This window comes from Carya illinoinensis, chromosome 6, assembly GCF_018687715.1.
Source record: "Carya illinoinensis cultivar Pawnee chromosome 6, C.illinoinensisPawnee_v1, whole genome shotgun sequence".
Classification (NCBI taxonomy): Eukaryota; Viridiplantae; Streptophyta; class Magnoliopsida; order Fagales; family Juglandaceae; genus Carya; species Carya illinoinensis.
The window spans coordinates 26,608,390-26,635,262 of record NC_056757.1 but is presented as its reverse complement, the minus strand read 5'-3'; the positions used below and the strand labels follow the sequence as shown (position 1 = coordinate 26,635,262).

General features: G+C 32.8%; 2 protein-coding genes across 4 annotated transcripts; both read right to left on the bottom strand.

Moving 5' to 3' along the window:
* Positions 1-336: 336 nt before the first annotated feature.
* On the bottom strand, positions 337-4,396 carry LOC122313996 (dnaJ homolog subfamily B member 1-like). Of its 2 annotated transcripts, none has more exons than XM_043129358.1 (2): positions 3,571-4,396; positions 337-1,133 (listed from the first exon to the last, which is right to left on the bottom strand). In XM_043129358.1, exons 1-2 carry the CDS (start codon positions 4,095-4,097, stop codon positions 701-703), a joined length of 960 nt encoding a protein of 319 aa, XP_042985292.1. In that variant the 5' UTR covers positions 4,098-4,396; the 3' UTR covers positions 337-700. The 2 variants fall into 2 exon arrangements, with proteins under 2 accessions (XP_042985292.1, XP_042985291.1); XM_043129357.1 differs by having other exon boundaries at positions 337-1,136; positions 3,571-4,393.
* A 5,870-nt stretch (positions 4,397-10,266) lies between these two features.
* LOC122313481 lies at positions 10,267-17,663 on the bottom strand. 2 transcript variants are annotated; one of them, XM_043128541.1, is made up of 4 exons: positions 17,032-17,663; positions 12,103-12,714; positions 11,718-12,009; positions 10,267-10,678 (listed from the first exon to the last, which is right to left on the bottom strand). In XM_043128541.1, the coding sequence occupies exons 1-4, from the start codon at positions 17,611-17,613 to the stop codon at positions 10,647-10,649; spliced, it is 1,518 nt and encodes a 505-aa protein (XP_042984475.1). In that variant the 5' UTR covers positions 17,614-17,663; the 3' UTR covers positions 10,267-10,646. The 2 variants fall into 2 exon arrangements, with proteins under 2 accessions (XP_042984475.1, XP_042984476.1); XM_043128542.1 differs by having other exon boundaries at positions 12,103-12,708.
* Positions 17,664-26,873: the final 9,210 nt, after the last annotated feature.

The following is a 26,873-nucleotide window of genomic DNA, read 5'->3' as shown; positions in this document are numbered from 1 at the left end:
ATAAATCTGACAGGAGTTGTATACCATCATCTCTTTCAAAAGATATCATAAAAATTATCAGAATGAGCTTCCCTATCAAGTGATTCAACGAATCATATCATAAACTCTCTCCCCTAAAAACTCTCTCTCTCTCTCTCTCACCTTCTGCTATCATATCATAAAAATTAATATTTACTAGTAAGAGAAAAATGCTATGCAAGTGATCCAACAAATCATCAGCATGAGCTCCCCTATCAACTTTGAGATTAAACCAAATCCTGTTCTTACCAATACAATTTGTAAAAGATCTTAGAATTGTCGACTAATAGATCTAAAAAGGAGAGCAAAGTCTCATAGTTGATCTGAAATCTGTTGAAGCATTGAATTACATTTAACTTCCAAACACACCATCCAAAATGTTCTCCCCGTGAGGACACACTAAGAAAATGATCTTTACATTCGTAGCATGCTAATTTTAACAGATTAAACCAAAAACATCTAATGACAGCCAAGGCAGTAGCTGAGGTTGCTAGTTTTTCCTATGCTACCAACAAAACTATCAACAAACAATTGACATCCGTTCAAACCTCCTTCCTACTATGCACAATCTTCCTTTTTATTAGTGAACCACATATATTTACATTTAACTGACCGTACCATACAATGTTAATTCAGTGTTCCTTGAGATTGCAAGATTCTCAAGTCCGAACCAGTTATCAGTTCAACCCAGAGCCCTTCTCAAGTCAGATTTCTGTTCTGCTGTGAGCCTCGAAGGGAACACGATGTCGAACTTAATTATAAGGTTTCCTTTCTTGCTGGGTTCCTTTGAGATGGGCATTCCTTCATTTGGCATCACTATCTCATGGCCAGGTTTTACAATATCAGTTATCGTGATTGCAAGATTCCTTTGATCCAAGGTTGTCAAATTAAGAGTTACCCCAGCCAGAGCTTCCAATAGTGATATTTCCTGATTGACCACCAGATCGTTTCCATTTCTCAGGTAAATAGCATGAGGTTTCTCATCCACCACAAAGATTAGATCAGCCGGGGTAACACCAGGTTCTTGATTGCCTTTCTCTGGAAAAGTAATTTTTGTACCCTTCTTCCAACCAGGCTTGATATCTATTTTTAAAATTTCTTCTACGGTCTTCGGCCTACTGCAAAAAGATTGCTTGTATGTGAAGCAGTAAAAAAAAATATCATACTAAATATATGCAGCCATTTAAGAAAAAAAAAAAAGATCCAATAAGGACATCACAAAGTTCCAGCAGTTAATTAGTCCCTTATTTCTTTGCATAGCTAAGGTATTCTGGAAAGAAACCGACAATGTCAATCACAGTCTAGTAACCCAACCACACAGGAATGGGAAGCAGTTCCGACAATGCCCACAACCAATGAACCTAACCAATACAAGCTTGCTTTGTAAATTCAACCAGTAACCAACGAAACCCTGAAATACCAGAGATCTTTTTTTTTGAAATACCAGAGATTTTATTGACGTACATTGAAGATTAGAGTAGAATAGACATCCCCTTAGATTTCTATCTGCCGTTTATAATCTTTGGAGCCTATATATATATAGTTATATCCTCTCTCCAAAAAAATTGAGGGAGAAACAGCAGATATCTCCTACACAGGATGCAAGTCCTATTTATCAATATAAAGATTTTATTCCCAATACCAGGCAATGGGAGAGCACGGTCCGGTCAGTCCGACCCTTCTTTTAAAAAAAAAAAAAATCGATTAGAAAAAAAAAATTTAATACTAAATTAAAATTAAGTGACTTATTAAATGAGAATTACATAATAAATTGTATAATTATTAATATATACTAATACTATATATTATAGTTATACATTAAAGAATATAATAATACATTGATCTAAATATATAGTTATAGACTTAGTACCAATTCTATAACAAACAACTATACTAGTAGTATTACTAATATACTATATGTTAATAAATATGTAATACTATATTAAATAATACTCTATGTAGTTATAATGATTTAATACTAACATATTAAGTTAACTATACTAATATTGTTATAAATTTATATATATACTATAATTTATACTATAACTCTTATAATATGTTAATATATTAATATATACTAGTGTTATATATTATAGTTATACATTAAAGAATATAATACTTATGTAATATTGTGATATATATAATTAATTTATACAATTATTTATATAAATAATATATATAATTTTGTTTTAATTTTTCATTCGGTCCGGTCCAAAAATGGCGTGTCCAGTCGATTTATCCGGTCAAGACCGGCCGATGCTCTCCCCTACCAAGCATTGCCCTTTTTTTGAGAAATTCCTTATATCCAAAGCAGCTTACGACGGGAGTGGGGGATTTTGCCACTTGGGGCTGTTCACCTTTTAAATAACCAGTGTAGCAGGTGTTTTCACATTGAGGAAACCAAAGAGCCAACATTTAGTCGATATAACTTCTACTCCCTCTTCACAAATACCATGGTATCATTTCTACAAAATACACTTGCTTTTCACTCTCGAGCCAACGTTCTCACTTTTAGAAAGCAAAGTTCATGGCACTGAAGTGAAGAAAGCTCAGTAAATACACAAACACAATCCAGGGAAAGCATAGCATATATGCTTGAACTTTCATTGAAGAAAGCTCAAAAACACTCTCAAACACAATGCATGAGCCATGACATAGCATAAATCATATACGCTCGACCTTTCACTGTCCATAGGTTGACTGGAATCAGAAAACAGACAGAACTAAAATATTTGCATGCTTTGGCTTGTGTCTGCAGTGACATCTCTGTGGGATATAGAGCATAGGCAGCCAATGTTTGGTGGGTAAGTGAAAATTTCATAAGGAAAAGACCCAAGTACAAATGTACAATATTATGGGGGCAGCCCAAGAATGATCACCAAGGAATCTTCATCTTGTATATACACGGTGAATAACCAAAAGGTAGGACAGAACGAGGGGAATAGTGAGTAATTTTCCTCATGAACTCATACAAACTTTATATACTGAGTCACATGATGAAGATGGTGAGACTTCAGGCCAAAGATATTCCACCAAATGGGGTCATTTATCCCCAAAATATTTCATGCTGCTGCTACCTAGAAAACTACATAATCTATAAACCTGAACCGTGGCACTCAAAATGAAAAAATTGTGTTTAATCAAGACAAACATTTTTAATCACTTTTAAGTCCAAAGTATTCTGCTTTCTTCATCCCTACAAATTATATAAACCAACGACGATAAAAGCTCAATTCGCCCTAATCACCGACTGATCTCAAATATTTTCAGACTATTTCACTACTACACCATTCTCACTACGACATGAGACACTCTGGTATCCAAACGGAGTTAATTTGACAAAGAAAAATCCAAGCTGGCCGATCAATTCGACATCTCCATATCCACCAATTATTTAGAGTCACCAAAATTAGATCTTTGCCATTTTAAACACTACGGAGAATTTGTAATCTCTCTTACGCAGTTATATGTAGACATTGGAATCCGAATGGAAGAACATTTTATTACTAGATTTCGAAATATATAAATAGAATAAAATAAAAAGCAACGTACCCAAACTCATCAGGAACAGAGCGCGAGATCCTCATCTTCCTACGACAACCCTTGTAAAGCTCCTCCAAGCTACACAACAATTTGCTCTCGACAGCCGCCGCCTTCGGATTCGCCTTCTTCTTCACCTGGTTCCTCCCGACTTCCCCCACATTGCTGAACCTACTCCCGCCGTTACCACCGACACCAGATCCGCCGAAAAACTCGGCGAAAATGTCCTCGGCATCTCGGGGGTTGTACCGGAACTCAGAGTTACCTGCGGCGAATGGCCCGCCAGCGGAATTAAGCCCAGAAAATTCGGCCGCTTGGAGGCCTTCCTCGCCGTAGAGGTCGTAGATCTGGCGCTTCTGAGGTTCGCTGAGGACGTCGTAGGCCTCCGATATCTGCTTAAACTCGGCCTCGGCCTCCTTCTTGTTGGCCGGGTTCTTATCCGGGTGCCACTTCATCGCCAACCTCTTGTACGCCTTCTTCAGGTCCTCCTCGCTAGCATTCCGGCTCACCTTCAGTATATTGTAGTAGTCCACCCCCATTCCGCTGTCTCTCTCACTGAAACTGCTCGTCCTTTCGAGTTTTAAGGGGTATGCGAAACTGGTTTTCCAACTTTTTATTGAATTACCGTGGATTTGAAGATATACGAAGCTTCTTCGGTATGGAAGCTTTACTCAAAATTCGAACTTTCAATGGAAGTCGGACATAGAAACCGGCGAGTCGGCCGCTGTCAACAACGCGCAAAGCAGCAGTGGTCACGGTTTTGTCACTCCTCCGATAGAGATATTTCTTTGAACTCTTGCGGCATTGCAAAGTTCATCAATGTCCATAATCTATTAAATTTTCAATTATAACTGTCCTTATTCTCAAATTTTATTAGTTAATGTTGAAGTTATCATAAAATCTTTTTTAAGATTTTTTTCAATTTTGAAAAAGTCATGAAATATTTATAAATAAAAATTCTATTAACTATACTATATCATCTTTTTATGATATATTTTATTAAAATTTCAAATCCGATTTTTTTATATTTTAAAGTAATTCTGACTTTTATATTTTGTTTTAATTTTTTTTTTCTTCGAAATGAGAAAAAAACGTTTTGATTTAAAAGAAATTTGAACTGAAAATGAAAATATTTTGAAAGCATTGTTAAAATATTTCATAGCTATTTCTTTTTAATGCTTCATTAAGGTAAAATATATTTTCAAAATAAAAATTTTATATGCAATCAATTTTATAGATTTTTTGATATATTTTACTGATGTGATTGATTTTGTATTAAAAAATTGATACAACCAATCACATCAAAAAAGTATGCAGATAATATACAAAAGTAACTATATATATAGTATTACTCTTTTTTTTTTTTTTTTAAGAATTCAGACTCTAATTTAATACAATATTCATATACTCAATGCTAAATTATTATGCTTTTCTTGCAATCTAAGATATTGACTGTCAACTTTCTTATAATGTGGATGCATGATGTGTTACATTCTGTTTATATTAAGAGACCTAAGATAGAAGGTTGCATTTAATAAGTTTTTTTTTTTTTTTTTTTTTTTTTTTTTTTTATAACAAGTTTAATATTCATTCATATCAAAGAGTCCTTACAAAAAAAAACATTTATCAAGCCAAATGGCTTGGCTTACAAAAGAAGGACATGAATCCCACCACATAACAATGTCTTCAACTTCCCTAGCATATCTTGCCAATTGATGGGCAGCACCATTACCCAAGCGATGAACATGCTCAAGTCTTGTTTCTTCAAACCCATGCATAAGCCTTCGAATATCTTGTAAGATAAAATCAAATTCAGTTAAATACTCAGAACCTTCATTTAAAGAGTTTACAAGGATCAAATAATCAGATTCTAAAATAACTTTTGGTACCCCCATTGAGCACATAGTTGTAGGCCTCTCAACAAAGCAATGGCTTCAATAAATTCAGATGAAAAAACCTCCATTTCCACCTTACTAACAGCTACTACAACATCCCCATTATGATCTCTCAAAATAACACCAACCCTAGCAGAACAAGATTCACTAAATGTAGCACCATCTACATTTAATTTCAAATAATCCATTGGAGGGGGATGCCAATACACAACATGATTAATCATTTTATCAAACGTAGAAAACACCTGCACTCTAGTATACTCTTGCTATAAAGACAAAGCACTATTAATAGCAGCATTAATATTCAGAGATGCATTCTCATAAATGAACTTGTTTCTTCGATTTCATAGTCCCCAAGCAACAACCAAAAAAGTGGGTAACACATCATGAGAACCTCTACCTCTATCACGAGCCAAGTTTGCCAAATCCCAAAAAGAGAGATCAGAAACAATCTCACCTAATTCAGGACAATAATCCAACCACACTTGTCTCACATCATTGCAATAAAATAAGGCATGAGCAGCATCTTCCACACAACTAGAACAAATAACACAACAAGCATTCTCAAGCACATGTTTATGTTTTAAATTCTGGAAAGTTGGTAGTTTTTCATAGCAAGCCCTCCATGCAAAAATCTTAATCTTTTTAGGGATTTTCAGATGCCACAAATACTTCCAAAAAGCTGAATCCATGCGCTCACTTGAGTGCTGCCCCATATCATTTGAGAGACCCTGCTGTAACATTCGGTAAGCACTTTTAACTGAATAGATTCCATTTTTTCATGTACCCAAAACAAAGAATCTTCAACATGAACAGAAATATTAAGTTGCAGAATTTTCTGGATCACATTTGGATTGAATAGAGCTCTTAAAGCTTGTATATTCCACCAACCTGTAGTTATATCAATCAAAGAATGAACTTTTAACTCTTCATCAAACTCAGAATTAGTGAGAGGTAAATTATAATCAGGAATCCATGGGTCTTTAAAGACATTAACAGATCTGCCATTCCCCACTCTCCACCTATAACCTCTCTTCAAATCTTTGATAGTTGCCAAAATACCCTTCCACACATATGATGAATTACACCTTAGATTGGCTTCAAACAAACTTGTATTGGAGAAATATTTTGCTTTAAAAATACGATGAACTAGGGAGCCCTCATTCCTTAACAACCGCCAACCTTGTTTAGCTAAAAGAGCTAGATTAAAAAGATGTAAATCTTTAAAACCCATTTCTCCTCTAAATTTTGAGTTATTTAGTTTCTCCTAACTTACCCAGTGAATTTTATTCCCCTGCCCCTAATTTCCCCACCAAAACTTGGCCATCATCATCTCTAATTCTTTACAAAGAGATTTTGGGAACAAGAAATAGCTCATAGCATACGTAGGGATAGACATTGCTACTGCCTTAATGAGTATCTCTCTTCTCTCTTGAGATAATAACTTACTTTTCCACAACTGTAATTTCTGCCAAACTCTACTTTTGATACTATCGAAAGCTTGTTTTTTTGATCTCCCAACTAATGGTGGAAGTCCCAAATATTTTTCATATTGCTGTGTATGACTCCCTCCCCAAAGTTGCATAATATCAGCTTTTAACTCTTCACTAACATTCTTGCTAAAGACCATAGAAGTCTTTTTTTTGTTAATACATTGGCCCGAAGCTCTCTCATATTTGCTTAATAAGATCTGAATCTTGATTATTTATAACTATATAGAACAATATATATATATATATATAGTTATGTTATATGTAGTTATTTTTGTGTATTTTTTATACATTTTATTAATGTAATTGACCAAAATAATTATTTTATATTAAAAAAATATTACAACTAATCACATTAATAGAGTGCACAAAAACTATGCAAAAATAATTATATATAAAATTTTTGTAAAAAAAATAAGTAGGATATACTATTAAAAATATAAAATTTTCATCTAAATCTCAAATTTACTTAATTTAAAAAAAAAAAAAATATACGAGATTTACGTATACTAAAATTGTAAATATTATTTATAATTAACTAATATTAGAATATCATGCAAACATCAAGGAAGAAAATTATAATAATATAACTTATGAGGACGCATCGTTTACAAAATAATTTAAAAAGGAGAACGTGCAGTCAAGTATACGTGTATTTTAGATGGAAAAATATAGTTATAAGCATAATTGTGTATTAATCTATATATTAATATGATGTGATTGGTTAAAAAGTAGATTTTATTAAAAATAATGTTAATTTAAATTTTAAATATGAATAAATCAGTATTGATACACAGATTAATGCGCGATTGTATTTATATATAGTTTAACTCATTTTAGATAATAGCTGGAGCTAATTTATTATTATTATTATTATTATTAGTGATAAATCCGCCGCCGTTTACCTTGTTTTCCTCAGTTTTAAAGAACCAAAAATCGACAGCGAGTGTGCATGTGGATGACGCATTGCTTAATATTTGGAGCAATTGACTTTGGAACAAGATATCATATATTTTATTCATTACTAATTGCAATTAATGATGTATTGAAATCGACCAAAAAAAAAAATTACACGAAAGACTGAGGACTCTCCTCTGTTGGAACATCCTCGGACTGTGTGCATGAAAAAATTGTACACCGCACCCGGGCATTTTAATCCCATCATTTTCCTATGTGTTAATAATTTAACATTATCGATAAATTTTCATTCCTTCACATTTGGTTATATATATATATATAATATATATATATATATCAAGTTATATCAATTTATGAAATTATTTTTATATAATTATTTTATAAGTAGAATATTTATCTAACTTCAAATATAAAATATTTTAATAAAAATGCAAAAACCCTCTAAACCAAAATTTAAAAAATCTTATCAACTCCGTCCAAAGGGGTGGGGCCGAAGCTCCACTCACCTTGCTGTCCAGCTCATTTCATAACTGGTTATAAGATTTTTATTTATTTATTTATTTTCTAACCCTAGAATGGAGACGTGTCAATCTATTACTTTCTGACCACCCACAACTGCTATGTGCCTCATTGCAAGACTCTCCAATAGCCATCTTTTAAATAGCAGAATAAGTTAGAACAACTCAAATTGAGTGTGAGATTCACACACAGTTGCACCAGGTGAAAACTCTCTCTAAACTCTTTTTAGTTTGCACGTAAGATCAACACTAACTTAATTATAAAAGACATCATCCACTTGGATCTCCTATTGTCTCAAGAAGGCAACCGAAAGCAAACCTAGTGGTTTTAGCCAACATCTCAACACGGAGTTATATTTGACAACATAACTATTTAAAGATATTTTCAAACTATTTTATTAGTATTTGTTATCATTTTTATATTATTTTATTATTATTTATAGATATTATAAGATATTTTTAATATTCCTACGAATCGTACTATTCACAAATGTTGTGTGCTGACTGACGTGTCATGGCCATACAGTCCGTGCACAATTAACATCTATGAATAGAACTCATCAAAGAATCGATAGACAAAATCAAATCGACGCAGTAGGAAGATAAAAACTATGTTGCCTCCTTCATGGCAACGCGAACAGCTGACTCATTTCGAAGCCAATATGCTTGCCAGCCTATCCTGCCAGCGAGTTACTACCGTCTCACATTATCAGAATAAAAACATCAATTGGAGTTGCTTTTCCAGTCTTTCATACGTCGAAAAACCAAATTAAATACACATATGAGAGATTAAACAACTCAATGCAGCATACAAATCAATGTATGGCTAGCAGATCATGCACATGATGATCTCCTCTCCTCGGATATTATATTGTTTTGTTTGCCGACAAAGTTCCTTTGTACGTTGCAATCATCACAAATTCATAGTATCATTGAGTTGTTCCTTTCTAAACAAATCGTCTACCAAAATCAGGACCTTATAATAATATATATATATATATATATATGTATATATGTAATTATGGTCTTTAATTCGTGTAAAATAATAAGCTTGAATTTGAGAAATTGGTGGCTGAAATCATGCCTTGGATTGAGGCAATTTGAAATATGAAAGCGTGTTGAAATTCCCAACGCCCATTTGGGGATTTTAGGTCTGTGATCAAAATATTTCCCAGTTTGTCACACGTCAAGTGCCACCCACGTTTAAGAAATTAATGTAAAGTCACCGATTTTTTATTCAGATTTTAAATATTAATAAGGATTAAGGAGAACTCTCTCTATCTGACCATGTATATTTTCAATATGTTTGGCAACGAGGAAACTACTGGATTTGGTTGGAAAGTTTTAAATTTAGCTTTTCATTGTGATTGAATTTGAAGAATGAAATTTGTTGATTAATATACCTTGTTGAAGTCACATCCAAGAAGGGATTTGCCTTGTTTTTGGAAATGATGAGGTGCCTCCCAAATTTTGTAGAAAACATTTCGGAGAATATGATTTGTCAAACTTCCCAAACTCCTCCATCTTTTGAAAATAACCATTAAGGAAAGGTTTGAATGGTAAGTTGAAATGAGATAAACTAACACTAAAAAATCGAATAAAATATTATTAAAATATTATTTTTATTTTAAAATTTTAAAAAATTGTATTATTCATTATATTTTATGTAAAAATTAAAAAAAAAAAATTAGATAACAGGAGCCGAGAGACTCTCAATCCAAACATCCTCTCAGAGTTCTGCTACTTATAAAAATCAGTGTGAATAAACTGGCTATTTTGGATAATGCTAGTCATTTAAAAAACTCAAAAATATGTTTTTTTTTTTTTTGCAATTAGATGTAGTAGAATTCCACGTCAATAGTATGTTTAGCGTACCAACAAGCAAGCTTGGAAATAAAAATTTCCCAACTCATATATCTTCTATTTAGATGGAGGCATCTTCTAATTGAAAACAAAATGGAAGCAGAATACAAAACGCAGAAAGTGTGCAGAAGTTCCTACATATAAGACAAGTATCATCAAAATTGCTGCCAAGAAGAACCAAATAGAGACGTTATTAGATGGAGAAAATATCCACATTTGCTTTTACTTCTCTCCATTCGTTTGCATAGTAGATTCTGTGTATGAACACAACAGGTAAATAGGCTACCTGATAGGGTTAATTTCATGATGCTTTGAGGTGGCATTCGAACACGAACATGTCTCCCTTAGAAAGTACACAACAGTTGTTTGTTGATATTTTGAGCAAAATTGATGATCCCTCCTACTTATAAACCTTGTTGTGCAAAGTCCTTTGCCGCTGTTGCACCAAAAGTTACAAAAAAAAAAGAGGTAAATGGTAAGGCAAGAACAAGAGAGTTGGCAATCTAGCTGACGGTGAAGATGAAAGAATATGATAATACAAGACAAGGACAGAGTTATCTCAGTTATTTTCTAAGAAAGTTTCAAATTCCTTGGTATAGTAGAGAAGAATAAATATTAACTAATATGATATGATAACACAAGTCCGGACAGAGTGATCTCATTGATCTTTGTAGAAAGTTTCAAATTCTTTGAAGTTTAGCATTAGGCAATTACCCATTGGCTTACATATAAAACAATGGAAAAGAGTGATTAGAAAAACTTCTGGTGCCTATCACAGGATCAAGGTATGTCAATTCATCACATGGGTGACGATAGGTTCCACATGAAAGCCATCCCATGCAGAGAGTGATGAATACACAAGCTAAGTAACTAAAACCTGGTTACGACATCTACCATTCTTGCAACATTAGGAAATCTTCACATGTTTCTTGTGCAACCTAAATTTGCATTCCTCGTTTCCCAGCATCCTACAAGAGTATTCAACACCACAAAAACAATGTTGCCCAACATGTCTTTAACTATGGCATCCAACTGTTTCAACTACTGAAATGGAGGGCTCAAAAGGGGTAACCAATGTTCCCTCAAAACAAATGTTTGTTTTTACTAAGGTTTATTCTACAATTAGGATTCTGACCACCCTAAAATTAGCTTCCCAAAGCACTGTTCCTGCAATTTTACCATTCCATTTGGTTGCCAATAAGATCCAAGGGAATCAGATAAGATCATTTGTAATCATACAACCAGCACCCTTTCCCAATAACATCCCAGCCTTGAATCTGTAACTGTCTTCCCAGCAGCCAAACAGGGCATACAAATGCGTAATGTGATGCTAAACAGGTATAGTAACCTAGTTATCATTCTCCGTTGGAATTTACTCAGCACAAAAGAAGATCATTTTACGAGATATGAAGACCTCTATCACAAAATTGTCTTTGAATTCAGAAAGCATCCAACCAAATCAAGGTAAAATTCACCTTTTGACGAAGACAGAACGACTATGACATTCATAGTCGTGTTGTTTGGAGGAAGCTGCAAGCGAAGGGGATATAGTTTTCCATTCAAGGGATTGCGATGACACAGGATGATACCCTCTAATCCCGTCTCTTCCACGAATTTATGAGTCAATTCATCAACGCCATTCCCCTTAAAAGTAAAAGAATATCCCTCCACTGTTTCGTCGTCCACATCACCATTATCAGCGGCCACTTGGTAATATATAGTCCTCCCTTCCGACTTGGGTGGCGAACTCACATTAGAATCTGTAGACTGCAAAATCACACACCAAAAGAATATTAAAAATGAGTGGAAAAATTAACCCAAAAAGAGAAAGTTTCAAGCTTTATTGCAAAAATCTCAAACCTCTTGTCTCGAAAATTTCCCGGATTTGATGGAAACCGAAGATGGTGAGCTCGAATCATCGAAATGCAGAGAGTCGGAAGGTGGAAGTGGCAGAGGAGGCTGAGATTTAAAAGACGGAGACTGAACCAGAATCTCGATGATATCAACATCCCAAAGTATCCAATCTTGGGTGGACGTCCTGTGAGGAATATCATGGGTCACGGAGTTCCGCCAAGGTGGCAAGCCGCCATTGGCCCTCAAGAAGTTTCCGTAACGGGTCCTGAGCTTGACCTGGTTCCCTTCTCTGATGGGCTCCCACTCGACGGAGGAGTCGGGCCTCCGGGGCAGAGACTGGACGACCTTGCGACCAGTCATTCCGAGCAAGAAGGGTTGGTTGGAGGCGGTGAGGTACCTGTTGTAGCAGCTCTTAAGGCGGATGATGTGATGTGAATCCGGCACGAACTCGACAGTCCAGCGGGCGGTCTTGGACGATCCATATCGATCTTGGATCACGGACTCCTCGTCCTCCTCGGCCAAGAGGTACTTGTCGTGGTGGCTACGAAGGCGCACCGCCTTGGCGTTTTGGAAGAGATCCATTCCAGACCGGAATATGTTGGAATACTCGCTCTGCGCCCAATTTAATTAATCAACAAAGAGCCTAAAAGAGTGAAACTATAGATTTGGATAAAACCTCGTCAAGGACTAGAAGTTCTGGGCGTTTTAGCCGTTTAAGCGAGAGAGAGAGAGACAGAGAGACACAGAGAATGGTTTGAGAGGAGTTTCCATCGACGATTAGGGACTCTTATATGTTAACGTGAATTGAGCGAAAATATCGTTCGATTTTATAAAAATTTTTATTTTATTTCCTTTCCTTTCATTTAATTATTACTATTTTTTTAGATTTTTATATAAAATAAAATAAATAATTCAATTTTTTAAAATTTAAATTAAACGATATTTAAAATAAATATATTTTAATATAATTTTATTTAATTTTTAATTTTAATATCAACTCTTCTCAAATCACTTGACCTCTCAATTTAAAAGATTTTCGAAGTTATCTTGTTTACGCCAGATGGACAGCGGCGCCAGAACATTTCAAACAGACGTGGCGTGTAGTTCCTACCCTCTGCGCCAGCCAGTCGGCACGACACGGTTAGATATTTTTTGTCGATTCATCTAGAATTTTTCTTTCTAATATTCCGTATCCGCGTGAAGAATATCGGCGTGTGAGTTAAATGGAATCTGACACATCACCACGTGAGTGGCAACTCAGTATTTAGAGATTAGGGCAGTTGTATTGGATTGACCATATGATCTACCATGTTAAAATATAGCTAACTTCACTGAAAAAAATCATTGATATAGGCATGTGATATGAATCACAACTATTAATACAAGAGATGATCTCCTTTCAAAAATAAAAAATAAAAATAATACAAGAGAAGATCTATGCTTATAAAAATAAACTCATAAATTAATATAACTTTATATAAAATATTAAATTTATTTTATAACAAAAAATTAATTTTACATAATATAAAAAAAAAGTATTACAATTACAAAAAGATCTTACGAAAAGAAACTCACAAATTAACATAATATACAAGTAGTTTGTTGAAAATAAGAAATTAGAAAAAACATAATAATTAAATAAAAAATATGCTCGTTAGATATAAGAACAAAATATCACCATTAGATATGAAAAATATAAGTATTGAAAAAATAATAAATAAATATTAAAAAGAATATTTTATTCTCACAATGAGTCACATAATGTGATTAAATTTTGGATCGAAATAGTGAAAAAGTGACATAGTAGCTAAAAATTGAAGGTTTGCCTACACCTCGCTCTCAGTGATGTAACGATAGATACAGCCAGAGTGTGTAAATATGTACTCATCATGGAGTTTTTTTTTTTTAATTTTTTTTTTAATGTGAGTTCTAAGTGTGTTATACTTTTTTAAAAAGAAATTTGTGAAATTGGTAGACTCTAAAATTGTTTAAATATGTAATTAAAACTACTTGTATAAATATCAATTTTAGTTAAATGAAATGTTATAATAAAATGAGAATACCACTTATTCATATTCTTAAAATACCTAATAATTAAGGGGATGTTTGAGTAATGAGATGAAATGGAAAATTTGTAAATAGTAGTGAAATTTTTTGTAAATAACAGTGAAATTATTTGAATTATAATGTTTTAAGCAATTTTCGAAAATGAGAGAAAAAGTTGAATACAAATATTATAAAGTTAAAAATATTGTTAGAATATAAATTTTTATACTATTTTTATTTTGGAATTTAAAAAATTGAGTTGGTTTTTGTTTTTTTTTTAAGTTTGGAAAAGTTGTAATGATAAAATAATGATTAGATGAAAATTTTAAAAATTTTAAAATTTTAAAATATATGTTTTAATAGTATTTGGATGTTGAGATATGATAAGATGAAACCATCTTAACATCCAAATAACCCCTAAAGGGATGTTTGGAAATCAATTTCATTTCATTCTATCTCATTCCATCTAATTTTCTTTTCAAATACCATTTAAATACAAACACTTTTAAACTAATCATTACAACTTTTCTAAATTTTCAAAAAAAAAAAAATTCAACATTTTCAAATCCCAAAATAAAAATTATATTCTAACAAAATTTTAATTTTATAATATTTTTATTCATTTTTTCTCTTTCTTTTTCCAAAATTATATAAAACATAATTTAAATTATCTCGCTGTTATTCACAAACAATCTTAATACTATTTATAAAATTATTATCTCATCTTATTTTCAAACATCCCATCTCAAGATTTATCAATCAAGTTTGTGTTTAAATGATTTATAGAGACTAGAGAATATTCATATCTATTTAATTTCTTAATAATCACTTGATCTCACCTTAAGAAAAATAGGAAAGCCATTTAAAAAGAAAAGAAGAAAAATAGGAAATTCGTGATAGTTCGAGGGTAGTTGCCAAAAATCGAAAATAATAATTAAAAATTGAGTGTTAACTAAAAGAAAGACAATAGTTAAAAATTAATGAAGTTTTCGATCGGTATTTCTAACTTCATCAACGAAATTGAAAAGACAATAGTTATTGGAATGAAAACCTAATATATTAGGTTAATAATAGAAAACCTAATATCATTTTTCTATTATTATTATATATATATATATATATAAATAATAGCAAAATCATTTGTATAGATTCCAAATGAACAAGCATCACGCAAAGTTGCAAACCTTAGTAAAAAATATAAAACCCATCTTAAAAATATATAAAATAAAAAAAATTATTCTTTATTAATAAAATTCTGTTTTATAAAAAAATCAGTAATAAATGTATCTATTTGGTACGTAGCATCAGTCTATATAATATATAGAGAAATGGGGGGAACACGCATTGGTGGCGCATGATATGTAAATGGCAAAGAGGCATAGTGAAGGGTTGACCCAGAGACTGTGTGATCAGCGTGCTCATTATCTCCTTGTTGCTGTTGTCGTTGGAAGTGGTGCGTGCAGCGTGCCACGGCCACCTCTCAACTTAGTGCGCAATGGTTGGTGGTCGACCTCAATTTATCTACGTGTGGCTGTCTGTGTGTGTGAATCTGTGAATCTGCTTTTTATTCTTTTGCTTTTCCCCCATCTTAATTTCCACTTTACAAATGGACACTTCCTACCTCCCATGCCACCATCCACCCATCCATCCATCCATCCATCCATCTAATGACAACCAATGCCATTATTATAAAGTACTTTGCCTAAATTCCATGCTTTAAGTATGCCTTTTTATGCATCTTTGGTATCTATCAGAGTATTTACAGTGGTCTAGTTAAAGTTTACCTAAAATTTAATTAAAAAATTTATTTTTATAAATTTAACTAGTCATTTTTTAATAATACCAAATAATAAACTCTTCAAATTTATTATTATTCTATTAATCTAGTCCATTTCCACTATATACATCCTCCGAATTCTAAAATTTTAACTAAGAAAATCTGAATACAAAGCCAACCTAAAAAGTGAAAAACAATAAAGGAAAAGAAAAACTACAAAAACTACTTGGTCTAATTTCACAATTTAAAAATATTCATTAATTTATTGAAATGTTAAAATGCAATCAGAGAAATTTGATGTGTTAGAAGCTTAACAGAAAAAAGAACATGGGTTCTTGAAAAAAGAATTGAAAAAGTTTTGAAAAACTATAACAGTGATCGGTGTTTTGTTTCTTCAAGTGTGGGCGCGCGATGAAGATAGAAGTGGAAAATTTATTTTATGGCCAAGATATTATTTGACCAGTAGTTTGGGTTGCCTATATTTGGTTAGTTAAAAAGTGATAGCTAAAATTAAAATAAAATTGTTGAGTCTAGTGTAGCTTAATTATAGTTTAGCCAAAATTTGACTTTAGCTTAGCGACTACTGATGTTCTCATTTTCTATATTTCATGACTATGCTAGGATCAAGTCATTTTTTACCACCGGCTAGCATGCATACATACATACATAACATGACAACATTTTATTTACGTGGATAAAGTCATTGTCAATCCAAATTGCCGTATCAACAACGGCACAATTTGGGATCGATCATTGCTGGGAAAATTGGTGTGAATCGGCTGCTCTTTCTAATCACTTTTAGACGAAATTATTATACAGATTTCGTTGTTTTATGAATAAATCTCTTTAAACCAATTCAATTCTATTCGAATTTTAATTCTACCCGATTTAAAAAATGTATTTATTTTCTTCATAAATGAGGACATTTAAAGCTTAAAAAACTAGGTAATTTGATGTCACGTATATTAATTTATAATTGAAGATTAATAATTCTAGTGAGGGAATAAATTATATTTGATTATGATTAACAATCAACCCTTCATCTAATTGTTTGTTTAATTAAGGAACCATTAATGATGATTAATGAAAATTATGGGAAAAAACGCACTAACCTGATTTGAATAAAACGGCGTCGGGGACGTGGTGGAGATAACGGACATGGGGGACTCCGGTTCCGACCCCAAAACCTCATCGGACAGAGAAGATGAGCTCGACAGATACAACATGAACTCCGTAATCGAGTCGACCTCCACCGCCTGCACATCCCAGAGGGTCCAGTTCTGCGTGGACGTGGTGTGCGGGTCGTCGTGCGTGACCGAGTTCCTCCACGGCGGAGTCCCTCCGTTGGCGCGGAGGTATTTGCCGGACCAGCTCCTCAGCTTCACCTGGAACCCGTCCTTTATCGGCACCCACTCGCACTTCCAGAAGTGGCCTTTCTCCGGCACCTTCTGAATCACCCTCTGCCCGGTCATGCCCAGAAGAAATCCCTCGTCCGCGGCGGTGAGGTACGTTCCGTGGTAGCTCCTCAAGCGTATCGCGTGGCTTTTCCCTTCGACGAACTCTACGAACCATGCGGCTCTGCGCGACGAGCCGTTGCGCCTCTGACGTACCGTCTTTTGATCATCGTCGGCGCAGAGGTACTTGTCTAGGTGGCTTCGGAGCTTCACGGCCTTGGATTTGTTGAAAACCTCCATGACTGGAATTCTGAGAGCAGTAACGACTCCGCTAGTGCCCCAGATATGGTGCAAACTTATTATATAACAGTTTAGTTTTATTTCTTATTTTTATTTATTTATATATTTTTTAATTAAGGGAAAGCTTAATTCTGTATTATTTAGTTTGAGGAAGCATGTCCACATCACGGATTTATTTTATTGCCTATAATGCCTCACAAAATCTAACTTTATGTTAAATATGGGTGTAAAAGCTTATAAAAAAAATTTGATTTAGGTTCCGTTTGGATGTTGAATTGAGTTAAGATGAGTTAAATTTTTTATTAATAATAGTGAGTTAAAATAGTAGAATCAGTTTTGTAGAGGTCACTTAATATGACTTTAAATGTGTTTAGATGTTAAGATGAGTTTAGATATATTTATGAAAAGTTGAAAAAGATTGTGAGTTTTACGTATAAAGAGGTATTGGGTTAAAAAAAAATTATGGATCCCACGTGTAAAGAAGTTTTGAGTTGAGATAAATTTAGTAATTTAAGAATTAAGTGTTTAGATTTTAAATTCCGTTTAAAATTAAAATAAATCTAAATTCGGTCAAAGTTCCAAAAGCAACCTTAGTATATAAGTTTTGTTTTGTCGATTTTCCCTTGTCGAGGATCAGTCTCGATTTTTAATTTTCTTTTATCAAACCAAGTTGAATTCAATATTTTATAATTTATATTTTATTTTTTATAAGTTATATATATTATACATATTGTAAAAATTTGACCTTATTATTACGCATAATTAAATTAATAATTTAATTTATAAAATGTACAAGAAACTGTGAAAAATATTTTTTAAAAGGCTTCTTTGACTTGATGGACTAAATTCGAATAATCGCTTTCACTCATGAACCGTTCGGTTAAGATTTTGATTTTTATAAAGAATAATGCTAATATATCTCATCATTTTGTCTCTTCATTTTGACCGTTTATATATTTAATTTTTTTTACTTACCGATTAAATAAGTGACTATTAGTATATTAGTATCTTTTTTATATTTTTTAAAATATTTAAACATGTTTAAACAATGTTTTTTTTTTAAATGTATAATTTATACTAGAGGGCACACCAGGTAAACAAATTGAGGGGACATAATAGCACTACTTTATTACAAAATCAAATCGTTCGATTTGATTTATTAACATGTTTAAAATCAAATTAAACCAAACCAGCCAATTAGAGCTCTACTCTTTTGATACGGACATTTTAAAAAATGTGATGTCCTATAATAAAAATTCTATGTATAGTCACTTTTAGTTATTATTTGTGTATTTTAATAATGTGATTAACCGCTTTATTTTTTAATATAAAATAATTGTTCTGGCCAATCACATCAATGAACTGTATAAAAAGTACTTAAAAGTAATTATATGTAATAAAACTCTAATTTATATAAGCACTAATCTTGATTCACACATGCACCTTCTATGGTGAAATGGGTGTAACATGGGTGTTAATTACTTATGTTTAGTACAAAAATATTTAAAAACTAAAATTATATGAATATAAAACGATATACTTCGTTTGAAATATTTTTTTTTTTATTTATTATGAGGAGAAATTAAAACATGTTCATATACGTTTTGCTTTGAAATAAAAAGAATTGCTGGCTTTTATTATATGTAGATTTTCAAAATGGTCACGAAGACATAAAAATAGCATTAAAGAATAACCGTGACAAAAGTCAACATAAATAAGATATTTTTTTGAGAGATTTTTAACATAAATAAGATATTTTTCTGAGTGATATTTATCTTCAGTTATTTTTATGTATTTTTTATATTCTGTATTAATATGATTGATTGTATTATTTTTTTAATATAAAATAATTGATTTAATTAATCATATAAATAAAATGCACAAAACGTATATAAAAATGACTCTCTATTTTTTTCTATACACAATTCATGAAAATTAACAAATTAAAAAATATACTAGCATATACCAACATTTGTTTGGAAAATATATGGTGTAGATAAAGAACGATAATGAAAATATATGTCAAATATCCCTAACTTTTATATAAAATATAGTTTATATGATTAAAAAATTGTAAATGATATTTTTATCCTTTTAAAATAAAAAGTCATTCCAGTACAATGTTGATGTGGATTAACACCTCTAAAAGGTGACTTAGGGTTTGGTTAAAGAGTGAGATGAAATGAGAATTTTATAAATAATAGTAAAATAGTTTGTAAATAGTAGTGAGATATTTTGAGTTGAATATTTTTTATGGTTTGGAAAATGAAAAAAAAAATTTGAATAAAAAATATTATAAAGTTAAATATTATTATAATATAGTTTTATAATGCTAAATGTGACGCCCCCAAATCCCCACGCCCGAACACGGGGAAATTGAGACGTCCGGATGGTGACAACCCGGGTCACCATCCCATCGACGGGTGCCGAGTGTGTGCAAGGCAACAGATGTGTACAGAGAAACACGCAGCGGATAACGAAAGTCATAACTAAGTATCAGAATTTTTCTTAACGTAATACAAGCTGCTTAAAATGTACATAGATAAAATATTACAAAACACAAATACGGTTTTAACAAATATAAAAGATAGCATCAGCAACCCGGCGGAGCCGCATCCTCGGGCTCAGCCTCGTCCTTTTCGTCCTCTAACTCTGCACCAAAAGCTACGGAACCACGAATGGTACCGCAGGTAAGTAAAACCCAAATACTACCAGATAAAAACACATAAAACTCAAACAAGATGCATGAACCATGCCCAATGCACAAAGCCCATAAAACACTAGTTTTCCACACACGCCAAAAACCCATTTGACCCAAAAACACATCCTTTCCGAAAAACACGCCAAAAGTCACATTTGGCCGCCAAAAGTCCATTTGGCCCAATATCTCACCAGAAGTCCATCCGGCCCAATATCTCGCCAGAAGTCCATCTGGCCCACGCCAAAAGTCCCATTTGGCCTCATAAACCATTATCCAATTTTAACCGTATGCACCATGACCTCCCCTAGGGGTCATCCGCACACCCTGGCTCCAGTGTCACACCGTAGAGTACCACCACGCATGCGACACCTAACGAGCGATGCCCAGTTCCGCGCCCCGCGCGTGCGTAGCCAAGCATCCTCTAGCCCTCGCCAGCGAAGGGCCACGGAGTCGGTGAGTAGGGCAATGCCCGGTTCCGCACTCGGCGCGTTCGTAGCCAAGCATCCCCTAGCCCCGCTCCCGTCATCGCTCTCGACAACTCAGGGGACATCACTCAGTTTATTCCGCTCCCGAGTGACCAGAGGAGCTCCACCGAGATAATAACCCATCCCGGCTTGGGCTCGTGATACACACGCACCCGCAATACACTTACGCCAAAACACAGGCTTTTCACATAAATCCTCAAACACACGCGCATGCACCATGTAATGCCATAACAATGCATAATAAAATAATCCAACAATCATAAATCAAATAAACAGGCAACTCCGTCCTCCATCCATCCGACCCCCGAAACTCCTCGGACTCAGTCCGGAATCAACAACCAACAACAGTAAATAATTGAATGAGCAATATATATTAAAATCTGAAAATAGGGTTTGGAAAATACTTACAGCGCTATATGGCAATTTTAGAAAACAAGCGGCGTCGCAAACGGCGCCGGAAAAGCAACGTCACAGTGAAAATTCATTGTGGCCGTGGGTTTGAAAAACCCACTTTTGAACGGGGACAAACTAGGACACGAAATTGATAGGGAATGGTCTAGGGATGGTTGTGAGGCTATTGGAAGTGGTGGTTGGTCGTGGGTGGCGGCGGAATCGCCGGAAAATGGCCGGATTACCCAAAACGGAAAGCTAGCTCGTAGGAGCTGTTGCGGTGGTCGTTGGAGGCCGGAAATGGGTGGGTTAGGACGGCAAGGAGTCGGTGATGAAGTGGTGATGAAGTGGTGGCCGGAGGTGGAGCGACGGCGGCGGATCGGAGCCAAAACCGTGCGGCTTTGTTGGGGTTTTTCCAGCCAAATGGCCGGCCGGTTGGGGGTGAGCTTGGGTGGGGTGGTGCACCGGAGGGAGGGGAAGAGAATGGGATCGGTGGGGGGCCGAACGGTGGCCGGACGGCGGCGGTCTGGGCTGTTGAAGGGACGCCGGCGTGAGGGAGAGGGAGGAGAGATAGAGAGCTCGGGGGGGGGTTCGGACGCGGGGGAGAGAAGAGAGAAAAAAGAAAAAGAAAAAAAGAAAAAGAAAGAAAAAGAAAAAGAAAAGAAGAAGGAAAAAGAGAAAAAGAAAAAGAAAAAGAAAGGAAAAAGGAAAAAAAGAAGAGAAAAAGGAAAAGAGCTGCAAAAAGAAACGAGGTCCAATCCTCACTCTGGGAAAACAAACAAACCGCCGAAAAGGGATCAAAAACCACAAAACAACTTAAAGAAATAAAACACAACATCAAATAAATTAAATTAAATTAAAAACCAATTTTAAAACGTAAATAAATTAAAATAAATAACTGATATATTAAATAAAATAAAAACAATTATTTCAGGGCAAATACACTTAAAAGCGGGTCATCACACTAAATACAATTTTAGTATGTACAAACTTTGTGCACTCTTTTAAAAATTAATAGGACCCACCATTAAAATATAAAGTTTTTCATGTAACCAGTCCCAAATTACCAACCTTGAAGATGGTTCTTCCAAAGACTTGGTTAGGAGTAGGGGTATAAAAAAAAGGGAAAACCAGTTGAATAGAATCGAACCTACTAGTTCGGTCTAATGGGGTATCGGTTCTTAAGAATTAAAACTGGTTCATATTTTGAAAATTGGTTTAAATCAAATTAGACCGATATATATTTAATTTTTATATTATATAATTTTTTATATTATATTATATACTAAATTTCTAATTAATATTACATAAAATTCTAATATTATAATTCAAGCTTATTAATTTTATAATATAAAATTAATATAACATTTGATGAAAGTTAAGACACTACTTATAACACTAATTATACTATTTTAATTTTATTATTCAAATTTATTAATCTCACTAATAAGTTAGACACTACTTATACCATACTAGTATAATTAAACATTAAACATTAATAAATTAGTAATTGTAAATAATAAATTCTAACAATTAAGTCTAGTATTGAAAAAACTATAATATTAAACTTATACAGTGTCACATGTATAAACGGTAAATCGAAAAATTGAACCAGACCAGACTGAAATTGAGAAAAATGAATGTTCCAACTTCAATGATGAATCAGATCATGTCGATTCTTAAATTTTCAAAACTAGTATAAACTAATTTAGTTTTAAAATTTGTTTAAAATCTGACTGAACCGGACAAGTTACACCCTTAGATAGGAGTGTATGTTGCCTTGGGCGTTTAGAGAAAGCGATAAAATACATAATAACAAAAGGAAGACTTAATTGTGGTTTTACAAGCCTATGAGATTGATGTAGATATATATATCAGCATTGGCTATGGTGTAGTGTGGATGATCAAATCTTAAAGATATAAGACCTAAGAATTTGATGAAGCAACGCAAATGTGTTTGGAGCTCCAACGCAAATGCATTTGGAACTCCAAGAGTATGCAATGCATGGGGGCAACACACCACTTTGGTGGTGCATGAGGCACACATAGGGATGTTGTGTGGGCCCCCACATTTGGCCTACCTGGCTCATCTGTGCGCCTTCACGTGGACCTAGATGACATGAACTTAGATGAGCAATCCAACCCAAGTAGATGAGTAAGCGGGCTTTTTTAACATATAGGAAATGCAGGTAGGGCTACTCGCCCACCCTGCATACCCTAATATAAAAGGAAAATTTCAAAACCCTACTTCATTTTCTTTTCTCTCTTCTCTCTCTCTCCCTACGTCGTTCGATCTTGACTCCCTATCTCTTAATCTCTTATGTCTTCTTTTGTTCTTCATTTGCTCCTTTATTGCTACCCCAACCTCGCAGTAGGCAACGTCTCTTCTCCTCTTCTACTTTTTTTTTCTTCAAGGTTGTGAGACACCCACGAGCCGTAGCGTGGCCATAGGTCTGAGTTAACAAAAGACTCACGATCATTCGTGGTCGTAGTTCTTTGCTCAAACCCACGACCATGATTGGTTGTGGTTCTCTGCCTTGAGCCACATGCCATAGCCAGTCATGGACATGGTTCTTTGCTTAGATCCACAGCTAACAGCTACACTGTGGTCTTGCTGCTTCCATTGTTGCGATTTTGTGTGTGTTTAAGATGATATTTTTTGGATATGTATTTGTATACTTATGGTTTGATGATTGATATGTGGATTTGAGTTGTAGATCTCTAAGATTTTATGGATTTTGGTGAATGAATTTGTAAAATCTAGATTGTTTGATGGATTCAGATGGTTTGCCTAGCCATTAGTCTACCTGGCAGCCAAATGGAGCCGCTCATTCATGCAGGGTGGGATCAGGTGTCGGAGTCCATATGCAATTCCCACCCTTGGGAAGAGGGAAGGAGAGGAAAGAGGGAGAGAGGAGTTAAAGAGAGGAGACTTAACTATCAAAAATTTTAGTAGCGAATAAATGATAGTATATTAGTGTGACTTTAAGAAAGATAAGATTATTTGTGCAAAGTTTAAATTCTCCTTAAAAAAAGGTTGAATTCTTTTTCGCTTTTAATTTTAAGTTCTGCACCAATAAATTATCATTTTTTTAAAGTACGTCTTGAATTTTCATTGAATTTTCGCTTTTAATGCAAACTTTGCACACTATTTTAAAAAAAGTAGAGTTTATGATAAAAAAATAATTTTTTTATGTGTATTTTATATTTATCCTTTTTTTTTTTAAATGAAGTGTGCAATACTTGCACACCATAGGACTGTAATTATCATTTCTCTTAAAACAATTCACTTGCTTTTAAAGGGATGCTTGGAGAATGAGATAAGATAAGAATTTTGTGAATAGTAGTAAAATAATTTGTGAATAGTAATAAGATAGTTTGAGTTAAGTATTTATTAGGTTTTTGAAAATGAGAGGAAAAAAGTTAAAGAAAAAATATTGTTGAAATATAATTTTTGTTTTAGAATTTAAAAAATTGAATTATTTTTTGTTTGAAATGTTGTAAAAGTTGTAATGATTAGTTTGAAAAAAGTTGTAATGATTTGTTTAAAATTGTTTGTGTTCGAATGATATTTAGAAAAAAATAAAATGAAATGAGATAAATCTAATTATGAAAATTGTTTCCAAACATCCTATTAGATTCCAAAATATGTACCTACAAGAATTGCAAATAAAGGGTTTTGACGGTTTGAAATATAATTCCAAAAATTGTGATAGTTTGAAGTGCAAAATAAAGTTTCTCCTTTTCTAAATCAAGTCATTTTATTTATGTTAACTATCATATTTGAAATTAATGAATTAGAGTTATTTTATTATCAAGTCAGTTTGTAGAACACATTATCTATCCACGTTATTTAGATGATATGATTTAATTTTTAAAATTTAAATTTTATATTACAAATTAAATTATACCATATAATTACTTTACTAAGGCCTCGTTTGGATACCTATTTCATTATATCTCATCTTTTTCCTAAACATTAATAAACACAAACAGTTTTTAATTTCAAATATTCAATTTTTGCATCTAATTATTATCTAAACATTACAACTTTCACAAGCTTGCAAACAAAACATAAAAAACAATTCAATTTTTTCAAATCTCAAAACAAAAATAATTTTTAAAAATTATATTCTAGCATTATTTAAATTTATAATATTTTTATTGAAATTTTTCTTTATAGTTTCTCAAAATTTAATAAAATATATTAATTCAAACTATTTGACTATTATTTACAAATTATTTCATTATCGTTAACAGATTTATCATCTAATGTGATTCTCCAAATGAGTTCTAAGTGTGGTCCAACCACCGACTTGAAAATATAATTTTTTAATAAATTATAGTTAAGTAATAATCCAATTGAAGATAAAATTAAAAGGAAGTAGCATTATTCATTATAATTTATGCTTCACATCCGAGATTATCAGTGAATTTTAACAATATATTAATCTTGAAAAAGAGGTAGATTGAAGAGAAAAAAGCTTGATTTTAAAATAATATAATAAAGAGGAAGAGTGGGTTCGTTGGTAGTGGATGGAAAATGATACCGTACAACGGGGAGTGATGTCCACGTGGACGGAGCATCGGGCCTTTAGGAACCAACGGAGGCAAATTCATTAGGCTATTCATCATTTTATATTACATATTTTATTATTAAAAAATTATTATTTTTATTTAATTAATTAAATTATTTTATTTATTATTTATATACTATATATTTATTGTAAAAAAATAAAAAAATAGTATGTAATATTCATAAATTTTTTATTTAGATGCTGTTGTAAAAATATTAAAATAAATTTATAAATTAATATGATTTTATATGATATATTATATTTATTTTAAAATATAAATAATTTTAAAATTTGACATATAAATAATTTGTTGGTTTATTTACGTAAAATTCCTTTATTACGAATGAATTTCTCATCTTGTAGTTGAGAATTTTATATTTTTGAGTGTACGGTAGGCTAGAAGTCTTGGTACTGTGTGACGGTCAAAGTTTTTGTGTTCTTATTTTTATTTTAAATTTTGTGATTTCTTATTGACTAGTCATATTTTAAATAACTTATTTTATTAATCATTTAAATGATATTTATTTAAAATCTCTCATATCACTATTTATGATGAAAAATAATACGAATTAAAGCAATGCTATTTTTATATTAAATATTATTATTTTTCTTATTAATATAATATATTTTAAAACATATTATATATTTATTATTTTAATGAATATTTTATTATATAGATAAATATAATTAAAGATGATAAAATAAAAATAATTATTGACAAGTTATTGTTTATTTTGTATAAAGATTTTTTTTTTTTTTTCCGTCTCTCTCATTGTAGATGTCATTAGCATGGAGTCAGTTCCATGTCAACCGCAGAATATGGAGTTTTCTTTTGATCAGACGAAGAAAATGATTTAAACCCACTTGATTACAAACAGTTCAGAATTCTTTCCACAAACTTTTCCTAAAGGAAATTCATTTATTTGTTTAATTTTAGTCCTTTTAGAAATTTTCAAAGACCTTCAATTACCTAGAAATTAATATAAACCTAAAATAAATAAATCATTCATTAGTGACCCTGCTGTCTATATTATTTCCTTGCCCCGGGGGAGGAGAAAGGAGGGTAGAGAGATTAATGACTAAACGATGAAATAATGGGTCGTAGCC